This window comes from Dasypus novemcinctus, chromosome 5 (assembly GCF_030445035.2).
Source record: "Dasypus novemcinctus isolate mDasNov1 chromosome 5, mDasNov1.1.hap2, whole genome shotgun sequence".
Lineage (NCBI taxonomy): Eukaryota > Metazoa > Chordata > Mammalia > Cingulata > Dasypodidae > Dasypus > Dasypus novemcinctus.
The window spans coordinates 42,929,889-42,945,785 of record NC_080677.1 but is presented as its reverse complement, the minus strand read 5'-3'; the positions used below and the strand labels follow the sequence as shown (position 1 = coordinate 42,945,785).

The following is a 15,897-nucleotide window of genomic DNA, read 5'->3' as shown; positions in this document are numbered from 1 at the left end:
TCCTAGGAGGAAGTAACAAAGAATGTGTTCTCTTACATTTCAACTTATATAAACAGGATATGACTCACTCTGACACAGTTTATTTTCAAAAACTGTGTCTCTTTGCCCTAAGTTGTATCTGGTAGACTTTGCCAAGAAATATCATGAAGACACAGTTGCCACTTTTTAGCAGTAACTGTCAATACACAAAGTCCTCTGATGTGAAATGTCAAAGGTCATCTTTTCAGTTACTTTCGCTAACAAACAGGTACTTTAAAAAAAAATTTGCTCAAGAAACTAAGTTTGAAAAATTTACATAGGAAACTAAGTTTGAAAAACAAAGAAATAGTTTTATTTACTTTTTCTGTAGTAATATTATTTATGCAATCTAAAACTCAGATTACTGTTGCATTAGACTGTAATTACTTCTCTCTTCTTTCCCATTTTTTTACAGTTTCATCACAAAGTGAGCATCCATGTTCATGGCCAACACCCTGGAAAGCTCTCTTACCCCTTCCTGATCAATGTTTGAACCCCCATTCCCCAGTAAACGACTGTTCTGACTTTTATGATTTTTACTCTGTCACTTTCACTTTTGGCTTTAACCCTTAACAGCCAATCCTAAACATGTCAATCAAAAGCTATTATTTTGACCTTTATATAAATGGAATTCATACAATATATGCTTTTTTATTTTTGGTTTCTTTTATTCAAGTTCACATTGATAAGACACATCCATATTGTTGCAGTAGCTGTATTTTTTTCATTTTTGTTTGAAGAGCTAATCTGGAGTTAGCTGAGCTGTCAGGTGGTCAGGAGGTCAACTAAAATGAGAGAAACTGAAAGGAACAGCTAAGGCTTTGCTTGCTTAACTGACATAGTATAAACAAAAGACCAGAACAAAGGAGCTGGCTCTACCAATGTCCCATCTTCCATCACTGAACCAAAGCCATGCTAGGGTCAGATGGATCAGCCCAGCTAGGGGGATCAACTCACTGCAGAGGAAGCCCTGAACAAAAGGTCCTGCTGTTTTTTGGACCTGGGGTCCCTGGCACCCTGGGGGAGGGAAGGAGGATGGGCATGGAGTGGAAACACACTGAATACTGGGTCACAGTGAAGCAAACTGTCTTGGAGCTTTCCCCATAAGGTGGTCTCAGCAGAGGCTCCAGAGAAAGGCCTTGGCCAGAGCTCACCAAGAGGAGGTCTCCACATGGTGTTGCCTAGGCTAGGAATGTGTCGTAGGTGGTGTAATAGCCTGAGTGCTTGACTGTAGCTCCCTCCAGAGACTGCAGTGCCCACACTGTGCATTGTGTGGGGAGGTCAGCTTTCTTCCCATGCCCCCCCACTCCTATGAGGCCTGCCAGGTAGAGCCTTTTAGTTGCCCATGGTTGGCCCTGAAAAGTCACACATAGGATTCTGGTCTGGAGGCATACTCCTCAGACAGGTTTCCATTATGTAAATAAACCATGATTTAATTACCCATTCCTACTCTTGATGGATATTTGAGTGATTTCCAGTTCGTGCATCAGGGGCTGCATTAAACTGTATCAATCTCACTTTTAGATCTTGTGAACTGTTTATGGGCAAGAGGCAAAAAGATACGTTTTCATAAAATATGAGAACTTTTAGTCGCCCCTATAATGTCGTTTCCTTCCATTTTCTCAAACCTAATGACGATTTATCTAAATGAATTCAGCTGACTGACCACCCTAATTGTACTTTTTCTGGTTCATTATTATCTATTGTTCTCTGGTAAATGCATATAAATTAAGGCAGTATTATGAGCTTTCAGATAAAAAATAATATATTTACTGAGCTAGCTACTGGACAAATAAAGTATCACATACATTGATCCAATAATATTCCAAAAGGAAACCAATTCAGGTCTCAGAATCCAAATAGGGTTGATTTCCAGAAAGCTCTTTAGATGTGATGGAATATTAAACATATCATCAATTCACTTTAAATAGTAATTTCAGGAAGAGGATGTGGCTCAAGTGATGAGGCTTTCACTCAACATATGGGGGGAACTGGGTTTGATCCCTGGGGCCTCCTAGTGAAAAAGAAGAGAAAATGTAACTGTGTGGTGAGCCAGTGCCTGCGTGGTGCGCCAAGTGCCCATGCGGTGAGCCCGGTGCCCATGCAGTGCCTGCACAGCAAGCCAAGTGCCCACGTGGCGAGCTGTGTGCCCATGTGGTAAGCCAAGTGCCTGCATGGTGAGCCAGTGCCTGTGCGAATGAGTCATACAGCAAGATGATGATGCAACAAAAAGAGAGATGAAGAGGAGAGTCAAGGTGAAGCACAGCAGAGACCAGGAACTGAGGTGGTGCCACATTTATTTATTTCTCCCCCCGCCCCCTCATTGTTCGTTCTCTGTGTCCATTTGCTGTGTATTCTTCTGTGTCTGCTTGCATTCACATTAGGCAGCTCTGACAACCAATCCTGGGAACTTCTGGAGTGGGAGAGAAGTGATTATTCTCTTGCACCCCCTCAGCTCCCTGGTCTGCTGCATCTCTTATTGTCTCTCCTGTGTGTCTCTTTTTATTGTGTCATCTTACTGCACCAGCTCTCCACTCAGGTCAGCGTGCCTTCACCAGGAGGCCCTAGGTATTGAACCCTGGACCTCCTATATGGTAGACAGGAGCCCAGTCACTTGATCCATATCCACGTCCCTTTTTATGTTTAAAGAAGCATTAGATTACATAAAAATAAAAGTTACATAAAAAATATAGGGGATTCCCATATGCCCACCCCACTCCCTTTCCCACATTAACAACATCTTTCATTAGTATGGGTATGGTACATTTGTTACAAGTAATGAACACATAGTGAAGCACTGCTACAAACCATAGACTACAATAGTTTATATTATAGTTTGCACTCTATCCCACACAATTTTGTAGCATATGACAAGAAATAAAATGGTCTGTATCCATCATTGCAATGTCACTGGCATGTTCTTCATGAGGACTGGACTAATACACAAGAATTCTCTGGTTGCTCTGACTCAAAGAACCAAAGAAATATTTTTAAGAAGAGGGAGAAGGAGAAAGAAAAAATAAATGTAGCAATCTCCTAAACTATTAGAAATTTATGTCATAATAAAGATTTACTCACCAAGAAGTTATGTATAAAACCGACAAAATTCAGGTTGTCTTTTTTATTTCTATTTAGAAAATTTTTCGACAATTTTTTAACTTGTTCGACAGTATTTTTAAAAAATAAATTTCAGTTATTCATTGAATTGATCTGGTAGACAAACACAAGTTTACAGTGAAAATAAAACTTCATTTCAGCTTAACACAATACACAATTTCTTAGCTCTAAGGTAACCTTCTCTGGGATGAAATATAATTTAAGGTCCCATTCTTTTCCCACTGGGGGGAAAAAGCATTTTGTCATCAAAGGGACAATATGGAATAATATGGTCAAAAGGATATTAGCTGTGGCAGATTTTATTTTCAAAGATGGCCACTAAAATATCTCCCACCCCATGTGCTCTTCTGCACAGTAGACTTACAGGCCTCCCATCAAGAGGTGGGCTCTGTACTCCTAGTCCTTGAATTTGGACAGACTTATGATTGCTTTGGCCAGTTGAGAATGGCAGAGGTGACAAGTCTTCAACTGGTGGGCTATTTTTCACCAACTGTGGAAAATTCTTGACCTCTGTCACTCTTTTTTATAGTTTTAAAAACTTTTTTATTTTAAATAATTTCCAACATACAGGAAAATTGCAAAAAATTAATACAGAATCAATATACAGAACTACAATGCACCCCCATGCAGATACCCAGATTTACAAACTCTCAGCATTTCGCTACATATGGTCTTTAATTTGCTCTAATAATTAATGTATCTATCATCTCTATTTATTTATCTATATCTGTTGACCTTTATCTCCTTCTTCTGCTCTTTTACTTCTCTTTTCCTTCTGGAAATCCAATCACAACAAAAATCACTGGTTAATTTTTTTCCCCCACATACGTCTGATGCTCAGAGTCACTTTTGTTTTCATCCTTGATTTCTTTGTATTTCAATTTGCATAATTTCTATTGATTCATCTTCACATTCACTTTTTTCTTCTTTTGTGTATATACTGCTGAAAAGTTTTTTTCATCTGATTGTATTTTTAAAAAATTTCTTTCATTTTCTGTTTCTAATAATTTAGATCTTGCAGCTGAAATACCCCATATGTTCCTCTATGTCTTCCACTAAATTCTTCAGTGCATTTATTGTGTTTATTTTTAGTGCCCGTCTAATTATTCTAACATCTGGGTCATCTCTGTGTCTGTTACTATTGATCATTTCTTCTTTTGACCATAGATTCTATTATCTTGATCCTTCAGTTCTTTCATAATTATTGATTGTGTGTCAGTGAGTACAAAAGAAAAATATTTACCCCCAGAAAATTACACACCCTTATTCTGTCAGGCAACTAGTGTGGGTGCCTGAGTCAGTCGCAACTGTAGAATTTGTTGCAGGTTTATTTGACTTAGTTCATCATTGCTTCAAATATTTTGAGGGCATGATTAGGACTTTCTTTCTATAGGGAAGAGGTCTGCATGGAGATCTCTTTGTCCCTTATGGCCTAGACACCAGGTTTCTGAACCTTGAGAGATCTCTGTGCTTTACAAACTTGCTGCTACTTTTTGGTTTGTTGGGGAGTATTCTTTGCTCTCTGGTCCTGCCCTTGACTTTTAGTGCCTTGGGAGATATCGCCCTCTCCTAATATCCTATCTCAGACTTTGTAGGGCTTCTCCATTATACCTCAGAAAGCAATACTGCCTTGAATTACATAAAGACGCAATTGCTCTGTAGGGATTTTTCTTAGCTCTCCTGTCCTGTCCCCAGCTCTTAGTGAGGCACTGCCTTGAACTTGGGGAAGGCCTGTGAACACTGGGATGGTGGAGGAAGTGAGGGAGTATCAGTGCTTGCCTGTCCACAGCCTATACCTTAAAACCTGGGTACCAAGTGAAGGCCCAGGGTATAGAGTTGGAAAGTGGATACAGACCCACATTGTGAGTAGGGTTCCTTGGATTCTGAACTGTTACGTCAGTCCACAGATGAGCATTAAAGATTATTAAATGTTTGGCTAGTTTCCTTATCCTACTCTATGACAATCTTCATCCTATGACCATTCTAGAAGGGATAAAAGGAACTGGTTTTTTGTTTGTTTGTTGTGACAAAACCTTCCTAAGGAGGTTTTTGTCACTTTCTTGATCTTGACTTTACTTCTTTAGAAATCTTTAAGTGCTCAGCTTTGATAGTTTTTGTTTGTTTGTTTTTAACTATGATTTTGTAGCTTTTCTAGCTTGTTTTCATTAGGGTGGGTATAAAATAGCCTTTTGCAAATTTCTACATCCAAATTAGAAGCAGAAATCCCACCATATCCATTTGTATCCTTTTCATTTTCCTGCTTATTTGCAGTAGGTCCTGTTTCCTCTATCAAAGACCACAGCTCCTATCACACAGCCCTACTACAGCCCTACAACCACAGCTTGTACCTAGCTTTATAACTGTTCCCTCAAATTGCCTTCAGACCTATGGATAATAGGTCATAACTTCTGGCTTTGGCTACCTCTGAGGTGCTTCACCATCCTTTGTTGGTTTCCTTTGATCTCACCCACACTTTCAAAAATAGTCCCTTCTTTAAACTCTTCTCAATTTGAATGAGCCACCTCCTTTCTGCTAAGTCCCTGACTTCTCTAAGAAAAAGAGATTTAACCGATAGGGAGATAGTGGAGAGTACTACAAAGAAGGTAAAGAAAGAGTTGTCAGAGTTGGTTGAATGGCAGAAGAGGTGGCAAAGTTGGTGAAACAGAGGAGTTGGAAGAGGATGAAAAGATCTCCCCACCAATATTTCTTCTTTAACCAGTCCTCTTATCTTTAAAAAGAAAAACTGAGCAACAAATTATGTTTGGGGTTGAGAGTCATGGGGCCTTAGTGTGGAGGAATGGGGGGATAGGAAGAGGCAGCAATAAATTGCAAGAAGAGAAATTATTTTAATCAGTTGCAATGCATTATTTAACACATATTTAGCATTTGCAATTGCATAAATTATCCTTTAGAAACCCTTAGGTTCCACATGAGCACCGTAAAGTGGAAAAAAACTGTCTATACCAGGAATTCTTAACCTTTTTTTGTCCCATGTACCTCTTTGCCAGTCAGGTGAAAACCACAGATCTTTTACTAAGTCCACACTATACTGTGTATTATTTAATAAATATACCACACCTGCACCAACAAGAAAAATGTTTTTTGAATTTCAATTCAAGCTCACAGACCCTTTGTTAAGAACCCCTGTTTGATATGAACTTTTTTTGATAGGAGGTACTGTGAAATAACTGAACCTTTGTCAGCTTAGCTTAGGGTCTGCCGTAAAGTAGGTACTCAAAAAACATTAGCTCTACCAATCCTAGCTGACATTTATTTATCCCTCACCCAGTCATCATGCAAAGTGCTTAACATACTATGACTATCACAATTTATAGGTGAGGAAATCTGAGGACTCAAGATGCATTTCTATATTAGACACTCAATAAAGTGGCAATGAATTAAACAGGTGAAGGTGGTGTTTAAAGATTTTCACAGTTCTTTTTGTGAAAAAAATAAGAGTACAGGAATTCAGTACTAGAAGAAAAAAAAATCTCTCTGGATTTTCTTCTGCATACATGCATTTATAAACCTTATAAGTACTTTCAAATCCCCAAAGAATATCTTTCTGACCCGACACAAATCACAATGTAGGTCACTTTCCTTATTATTTTTCTGAGAGATGCAGAGATTTTATTCTGTCTCCCCACCCCCCTTCTTTCCTTCCTCTCATTTTTTCCTCTTCCTTCTCTCTTTTAAATAGATTCATTCATTCATTCATTCATTCATTCATTCATTCATTCATTCATTCAAACAAGGCCAGATACTTAATTTTAAAATGTTATTCAAAATGGTGTCATGTCATTCACCGGCGCCCCAAACCGAGAGGTGCTGTCACATTTCTTCCTGCCAGCGTGGATCTCCAAGTCCAGCCCTCTTCTCACCTGTTCCTGTGAGACGACACACAGCCGGCTGTCACAAGCCGAGGCCTCCGGCCCACCCCGCAAGGCCCGGGTCCCCGCCCATCGCTCAGTGGCCACCCCGCCCCTCCCGGATCCCCGCCGGCTGAGCGCATTTATTTGCATATTTCTACCTTTGTTCCCTGCCAGCGGCCAATCAGCGCGCCGGGCGAGGCAGGGCGCTGGGCGGGCCTCCGGCTCCCGCTCTCGCTGCAGCGGCCGCAGGGTCCAGAGCGTCCGAGCCGCCGCGGGCGCGCCGCGCACTGCAGCCCCCGCCGCCAGCCCGCGCCCCCCGCGCGCCGCCGCGCTCCTGCCCCGCCTGGGCCAGGCCCTCGAGGCAAGGACAAAGAGGCTGCCGGGGAGGCTCCGCAGGAGCTGAATTTACCTACGGCTGCCGCGAACTACAGGCTCCAAGATGGTTTGCGGAGGCTTCGCGTGTTCCAAGAACTGCTTGTGCGCGCTCAACCTGCTCTACACCGTGAGTATTCCCAACCTCTCCTCCTCCCGGCCCGGGGCTTTTTGCACCTGCTCCGGCGCTTCTCGTTTCCTGCGTGGCCAGAGACTCAGTCGCTTCACCCCCCCCCCCCCCACCCCCGTCTCTCCCAGCTCTGCGCTACCTCCGGCTTCGCCATGCGTCCCCGCCGGAGACCGGGAGCCGGAGCTTGCAGTCCCTTCCTTTCCCTCATCGTGAAGCCGCCGCGTCTGCCACATTGCTCTACCCCGCCCCCTCAGCCGCCGCTTTATTTCAGTCATTCGACCAGACCTTCCCGCTTGCCCATCCCGGTTCCTTCTGCTGCTCGCTGCTCGCTTCCAAACCTGTCTGGGGCGGATCCCGCCTCCGGGTTGAGGGCAGTTTTGCAGAATAGCTTGCTATGACAAGACAGCATATGGATCATGTGCGTTTCTGATAGCTGTGCGTGCTCTGGTGATTTTAATTGAGGCCACAGATTGGGGACACAGGATATCCTCCGTTTCCTAAGTTTGTTTAGCGCATATATAAAGGGATGTCTTGGGGGAGGCGGCGGTTTTGCTCCTACTTGATGCTTTTTCCGCGTGTCTTCGCTCTTGTCAATATCCTAACTCCATTTTGAGCGAAGTCCTCCTGTAAATAAGCGAGCCTCCACCCAAAGCACCCCCTCCCTGTCCCCAGCCCGCTTGGGCCTCTTAGTTTTAATGTTGCAGGCTTTCTTTGGGATTTTGAGACGCCAGTCGACGATTATTGATTGCCGACCACGTCCCTGGTTTTACATACATGATTTTAGTTCATCATTCTGACAACCACCCGAGGCAAGGAGCATTGTCTAAATTTTATACCTAAGGTAACAGACCAAAAAGCGATTTAATAAGTTCACATAGATGGTACCTGGGGAGTAGGGATTGGAGCCCAGGGTTTGGAATCCAGATTTTTCCACAGGCTGCCCCAGCAGGGCGGGAGAAACTTACTCTCGCCACCATCCCTCCGTAACAGTCTCTTGCTCCCTTCTATAAATACACCTGGCGCCTTGCAGCACCCACCCTGAAAACAAACCCAGCTCCCCTGCGTTAACAGAGCCCGGCCAACTGTGCCAGCTTAGGTTACACCCCTTGGAACGCAGAGGCTGCTTTGTGGTCAGCGACGGGAGAAAGAGGCTGGGTCCTTTTACCACCACTGTTCCTTTGTGTGTGAACACGATTGCGAAGCTCTGCATAGAGCTGGAATAGGCTTTTTCGCCTAGTTGGTAGGAATCTAATCAGCGTGGACACTGGTGGTAATTTTGGGGGAAAAAAAATTCTAAAATACCTGGTGATTCCACTCATTGTAATTGGAGGTTCACAGCAAGTTTCAGATGAAAATCTACCTTTGTCTTACTTGAGGCATGCTTATCACAATGATTGTTTATTAGTAAATGCTGACCAGTTCTCCAGGTATTTTCTTTTATTAACCCTGCTTTAGAACTTCAAATTCCCCATTTTCTACCCTGGCTTTGGATTCCCCACCCCCCCATCATTTAGTCATCTGTTCACTTTCTGAGGTGAAGCTTACACACGGTATAATATCTACTTTGAGTACTTATTTGAAAGGGTCCATATAAAGTAATGCACAAAATATTTTTAAAAGGTCGATTATTTTTCAATCTAGTTCTACTGCTTTCAAAATATAATGTTTCTATTTGTATTTACTTTGTTTCAGGAACACTAGGAGAAGGAAAGGTGATTTTAATTGGACATACTAGGACAATTTAATATCTGTTCTAAATTCTTGACCTTTAAAGTATATTCTATTGCTTTTAATAGCTATGTGGTAAAACAATTAATTTGAAATACATGGGACTATAAAATTGGTTAGTATTTTTAAATCATAGACTTTTTAGATAAAGGGACATTTCTTGAAATGAATTAGTGACTACTTATTTCTTATACATTGTGAACAGGCTTAAATAGGTTCAGCAGACTCAATGGGAAGCAAATGACAGGTAAAAGTTGGACAAGATCTAGACTAAGTCTAGATGCTGAAAATGTATAACAGCTATTTTTAGATTCTGTATCTTCCTTGGTCTCCCTCTGTATTTTAGGGTGGGAACTGTGAGTTGGAATTAAGGTCAAGACTTGAGAGGTATTTTTTTTTAAGGCAGTAACAGAAGAGCCCTTTGTATGTTCCAGTCTCACTCTGGCCACTGCCTCTAAAAAGTGCTCAAAGCTCCAGAATTAGGTCTGAGGTCACTTCTAGAGGTTTTAGTAAAATGAGGATTACATATGAGAGGGACAGGTAGAAAAGCCATGAGCCACCTTAAGGGTCATTACTGTTGCCTTGAATATTTTCCTGAAGAACTTAACTTAGGACTCTATCAGCTGACTTTACTGAAGGGTCAGATGACCTGCTAATGATCCTGAGTACAGTGCTAGAATCATGATCAGTCCAAAAAGCAAGTCATTAAATCAGGTTGGAAGGAGCATTTACCAGACTTGTCATGGACACTATCACTAGGTCAAAGGTGACAGCTGATCTGTTGTTGTTTTATGGCTTGGTGTCTTAATTAATAGGCTCCATAGTATGTACACCACCAAGGTAGTGTAGTGTGTATAGTCAGTTTGTAAGTATGGGAGGAAAGAGGGGAGCTACTGTTGCTTCATCAGTTTTCATGATGTTATAAGAGAGAATAACTTGCTTCAGAACTTCCTACATTTGAAGAAACTATTTTATTGAGTGGCTACTGTATTCCAGGCACTTATCTTGGTTCCAGGAATAAAGCAATGAACCAAACAGGGCTTTAAATAAATATGTCTCTGTGAAACCTGTTTTTATTTACTACCTTTTCTACAGATGAACTCAAGGTTTCATTGAGCCAATAAACATTTGCTATTGTGTGCAGATACATAAAAAGCAAATAAGTACTCTGTGACATCAGGATCTAGTTGGGAGACTTGGGATGGGAAAGTAAAAGGCTGTATAAGGGACAGATTGACTTTAGGTGCTATGAAAGTTCTGAACAGAGGGAGGTCGTTGTGGGTTAGAGAATTGGGGGAAATGAAGAAGGTGTGATTGAATTGGGTGTGATTTACTTGGAATTTAACCTTATGCAAACCTATTTTTAAAATTTGATCTTTAGTTTCTTCATTTATCAATCAGTGAGGATATTTTCCATTCTTTCCTCATGGGGCTATTGTGATGATAAAATGGAAGAATGTGCGTATATGCTTTGGATGAAATGCAGAAATAGTGTATGGGTCTTTTTTTAATACCCTTTAGGATATAAATCCAAATTAAAACAATTTTTGGAAAATGGCATATTTTTAATAGTCTATTTAGAAGACTATGTTAGATTGAAAGTGTTTTGACAAAAAATGAAAAACAGTTTTTAAAGGTTTATAATTAGTAATTTTTAAAAATTTTACATAATTTAAAAATTACGTAGGAATTTTGAGAAATATGAAATTAATATTAAAATTAATGTACTATTCTGAAGTTTTATAATACATCTACTTGTATCTCTTAACCAGAGAAGAAAGCTCTGCTTAAAAAAAAAGTTGGCTTTATTAAACAGAACCAACTGAAATAAATGACAAAAAATACATTGATCAGGAATTATATATGTATATGATTAGTTTTAATGAAGAATGTAAGGAGCAGAAAATAACTTGTGGTCTTAAAATGAGGAAGTTTGAGAAGTTGAAGTTTTGTTGCTTTCTCTACATGAATTCTTCTGAAATCTTTCCATATTTGTTCCATGCAGCATCAAAAATTAAACAGGGGAGCAAATGTGGCTCAAGCAGTTGAGCGCCTGCCTCCCACATGGGAGGTCCTGGATTTGGTTCCCTGATGCCTCCTGAAAACAAAAACAAACAACAAGCAAAACAAATGAAAAAACTAACTCAAGGAAGCTAATGTAGTGCCAGCTTCACACATATGGGGTCCTGGGTTCAGTCCCCAGCCCCTGGTACCTCAAAAAAAAAAAAAAAAGTTACACTGGTTTACATCAATTCTGAGACACACATTGATTTACATTTTAACATCTCTGAAATTGGGATGTCTCTTTAAATAGATTAAAATAGTTCATAACTATCAGGTAAAAGAAAAAAGCATTGGATTCAGGAAGCAAGCATCTTTGAGTACAACTTTACTTGGAATTTAACCTTATGCAAACCCATTTTTAAAATTTGATCTTTAGTTTCTTCATTTATCAATCAGTGAGGATATTTTCCATTCTTTCCTTATGGGGCTAATGTGATGATAAAATGGGAGAATGTGCATATTTGCTTTGGATGAACTGCAGAAAAAAAATTAGTTGTAATAGCTTCATGTAGCAAAAGCTAAATTATTTCAATCTGAATTAAAAACCTGCATGTTATAATGACAAGATTTTCAACCTATTGGGAATTTTAACATTTACAGGCTGATGTAAGGTCAGGCAGACCCTATAGATGGAAGAGTTCATATCCTAGGAAAAAAAATTGTTGTTTCATTTTAAGCAACATGACTGAGGCATAGTAACTATAAATTTGGAATTATTTACTCATGCATTTTTAAAAAAAGTCCTAGTTTGATCATTAAAGTGTTGGAAAAAAGCTATAATTTTGTTTAGGCTCCTACCCAGAAGAAATGAAAAATACCATTTCTTCAGCCAAAGAAAAATCTACATATTGCAATTGCTTTCAAATTATTGCATTTGCCAGTTTTCAAAATTCTGATCATGATATTTCAAATTATTCAGATTTGATATTTCAGCGTATGGTGAGCTTTGCTGTATTTCTCTTTCTGCCCTTGTCCACATTACAAATGAATTTAAAATTTTTAAGTGGTTTCTGAATATTTACCTGCATTTTGAATTACAAAAATGATTCACTATGTATTGAACCTGGAATTCTCACATGATGTTATTATGCTGATAATTTATAGCCTGTCTTTGTGCCAAATATGGTCTTAAAATTTACCAATTTTGATTTAAAAATACAGTAACAAAGATGTGCCATTCATGCTATTTCTCACTTGAAATGAGCTATTGACTTTCAAAAGGTTTAACTATATAATTAATAAAAACATTTCTGAGAAACAATTAATTTTTAGGAAATCTTTTTCTAATGTCTTTCATCCCATAATTTAAAAGTGAGATTAGAACATCTCAGTGACTTTATTTAAATACAGTTTTAGGTGGCTTAACAGTGGGGTGTTGACGCTGGGAACACATTTGAGGTGCTAGTGGAGGCAGCCTGGATTTAGTCCCTCTTCCTTTGTATCCCATTTTACCTGACCGCATCTCCAAACAACTTTACTACTCCAAAAGAAATAATCCAAATCCATTTATAATAAGGGTTGAACACTTCAGGAGAATAAGCCCAAATTCTTTTGCATGCCGTTTAAGTTCTTTCACCATCTGCTAACCTCCCACATGCATTGCTTTACATATTTCAATCACATTGAATTCCCCACACATCTTGCTCCTTCTTGCCTTTCTGTCTTTGCTGATCCTCTATCCTCAACCCAGAATGCCCTTCTGTGTCTTTGGAAAGTTACTGAATAGAGCGTCCTATTTAAAATGAATAGTTTCCTTTAAAATTTTCACTTGGGAGTCTTAATACTTGAGTGCACACCAGAATAATTAGAATTCAAAGTGAGGGCTTACCATGTGATTTTAAAAAAAAACCTCTGTGATTGTTTGAAATTATTTATGAATCCCCAAAAGAGAAAGATGATGCTTGTGAACATTACTTCTATTCCTCTGGTTGTGATACCCTTTGATTGTATTAAATTCAAAGGATTTAAGCTTGCTTGATAAGATCAATTTACAGCATTTGATTGGGCCACGTCAGTAAGACATAACTTAGGTTGAGTCCCCATCCCCCTGGTGGGCCGATATAATGGACACTTACTCAAGAAGACAGGTGGGAAGAGAGAGGGCTCTGTCAATTTTGATCCTGGGGTCCTGGGGAGAGATGAACCATTCGCCTGGTAGTTTGCAGCTTAAGAGAACAGTAGAGCTCAGAAGGCCTGGTAAGTAAAGGAGCCCCATGCCAGGAAGAAAGAGGAAGCCCAGGAGGGAGAGACCAGACAGAGATCAGCAACCATCTCGCTTCAACACGTGGCAACTGACTTTACTGAGAAAGCAACCTGGAATTGGACTCTTTAAGGCCCTGTAATTGTAAGCTTTTACCCCAAATAAATACCTTTTATAAAAGCCAACAGATTTCCAGCACTTCGCAGCGGCATCCCTTTGGCAGACTAATACAAACTCACTATGTAATTCTGAATTGCTGAGAGAGAGCCAGTGTCATAGATTTTGTTTTGCTTTGTCTTTGCTGTTGACCATATCAATGCTACATGTTGTAGATTGTTGTCTACTTTGGGGTTCAATATGAGATGTGATGGCACACAGATCCCCAAGTGGAGATGTCCAGTAGCATTTAGACTGATAACACTGAAATTCAGTGGAGGGGAACAACTGGAGATTTAAATTAGGGAGGCATGGAGAATGGAATTTAAAGAGTTGAGACTGGATGAAATCACCAAGTAAGTGAGGGGAGATAGAGAAGGGAAGATGTGCATGGACTGAGTCAGGGACACTCTTACACTGGGAGGTTTGAGAGAGGAGGAGGAGCCAGTAAAGGAGCCTGAGAAGGAAGACCTGGTGCTGGTGGGTGTCTTCAAAGCCAAATGCAGACTGTTTCAAGGAGAGGAGTTGGGGCATCTATGTCAAGTGCTTATGGTAAGTAAGATGAGAACTAAGAGTTGATCCTTGCATTTAGCAGTGAAGTAGTCTTGAAGAGAGCAGTGACTCTTAGTTTTCTTATAGTAGACTATATGCCTTTCGACAATAACGGCCAGGTCCCAGTCATTCCTGTTTTCCTGAATGCCCAGCATAGCCCTGGCATATTGTTGGCACTTAATTGAATGAAGGAATCAGTGTAGGGCTGTTTTGCTCATTGCCAGTGACTTGGCTCTGCCCATAATTCCACATCATGCCTCTCGGAACTGCTCCAAAGAAGGAAGAGGTTGGGTAGGGCTGGAACTTTGTTGGTAGCTGTGGGTACCTCCTCAAACTAGTTAGCCTTGGAAAATGACAAGCCAGGGTCCCTTACTTTCCATGGACTTTATATAATTTCTTTACAGGAGATTTTGTATCTCATTACTGTTTTAAATTTGTTTGCCCTCCACTACCATTATTAACTTCTTTTTGCTTTAGTGATGAAAAATGATTTTGAATCATTTAACTTGGAAATCAAATCTAGCTTTTTAAAAATGTTCTAAATTCCTCTTTCACCCTCAAGGCAGTTCATTTACCCTGGTAGAATTTTGATGCTCAAAATATGTAGCTTTGTAAGAAATAGTCATATTTATTTTCATCTTATTCTTGATGTATGACAGATATCAAGTTTACTGGGGAAACTATGGTAAACAATGTTGACATGTACCTCGATTGTATGGAGCTTCTGGTCTAGTGGGTTCTTTAGAAAAATTGAAAGTATGGCTGGTCATAGGAAATGATTGCTAATAAATGACCTCCAGGGGTAATGAGGGATACTCACATGATTTGTGAGTGTCAGCTCATGGTTTGGACTTTATCCTAAAGTTAGAAACAAAGGATAGCAAATACGGAAATAACCTGACCTACTCGGGCTTCAAAAAAAAAAAAAGAAAGAAAACCATGTTCGTTATGAAGAGAGTCCAGCTGCAGATAAAAGATACCCAACTACCACTGCTTAAAATGGTAAGGTTTATTATTTCCATATAACAAGAAGTCTTGAAATAGGCAGTCTAGAGCAGATGCACAGTTCAAGCATGTTATGTTATCAAGGACGCAGGAGCCATCTATTATCCTGCCCCACCAGAAAACATGTGGCTTTCTTCCTTTATGGCCACAAAATTACATCTGAAACTGCAGGTATCACAATCTGTTCCATGGCAGAAGATGGACGATGCTGTAAAATGCTTCTCTTTGAAAAGCTTTATCTTTTTTTTTTTTAATGTTTTTTTGCTAATCACATCTACAGAATACCTCCATAGCAACATCTAGGCTAGTGTTTGACCAAACAACTGGACACCATAACACTGGACAAGTTGATACATAAAATTAATTATCCAGCAGGAAGCAACCGACCTGCTCAGCAGTAAAATTTAGGCTGGAGATACAGATTTGGATATAGATGGTAAGCCCAGGGAGGGTGTTTGCAGAAAGAAGATAGCCTAGAACAGTTCTCTTCTTGTCTTGGCCTTAGAGTAAGAAAGTTTTACAGACATTTTTTCAACTGAATGGGAGTGCTCATGTTTTTAAAATACCATTGAAAAGGCAAATGATGAGGGTTGGTCTGGGTGGAACAGCTGGTCCCAGTGGCAAAGATGTACAGGATCGATACACATTTGAAAATTTAATTTATGATAAGCTCTTATAAGATG

General features: G+C 39.9%; 1 protein-coding gene across 1 annotated transcript in view; it reads left to right on the top strand.

Annotated features, from left to right (window-relative positions):
• Positions 1 to 7,214: 7,214 nt before the first annotated feature.
• Positions 7,215 to 15,897, top strand: part of TSPAN13 (tetraspanin 13) — a 41,358-nt gene continuing 32,675 nt past the window's right edge. The window contains exon 1 of the mRNA XM_058296912.1: positions 7,215 to 7,509. Coding sequence (XP_058152895.1) covers positions 7,447 to 7,509 — 63 coding nt within the window. The 5' untranslated portion in view covers positions 7,215 to 7,446. The remainder of the gene's footprint in view (positions 7,510 to 15,897) is intronic.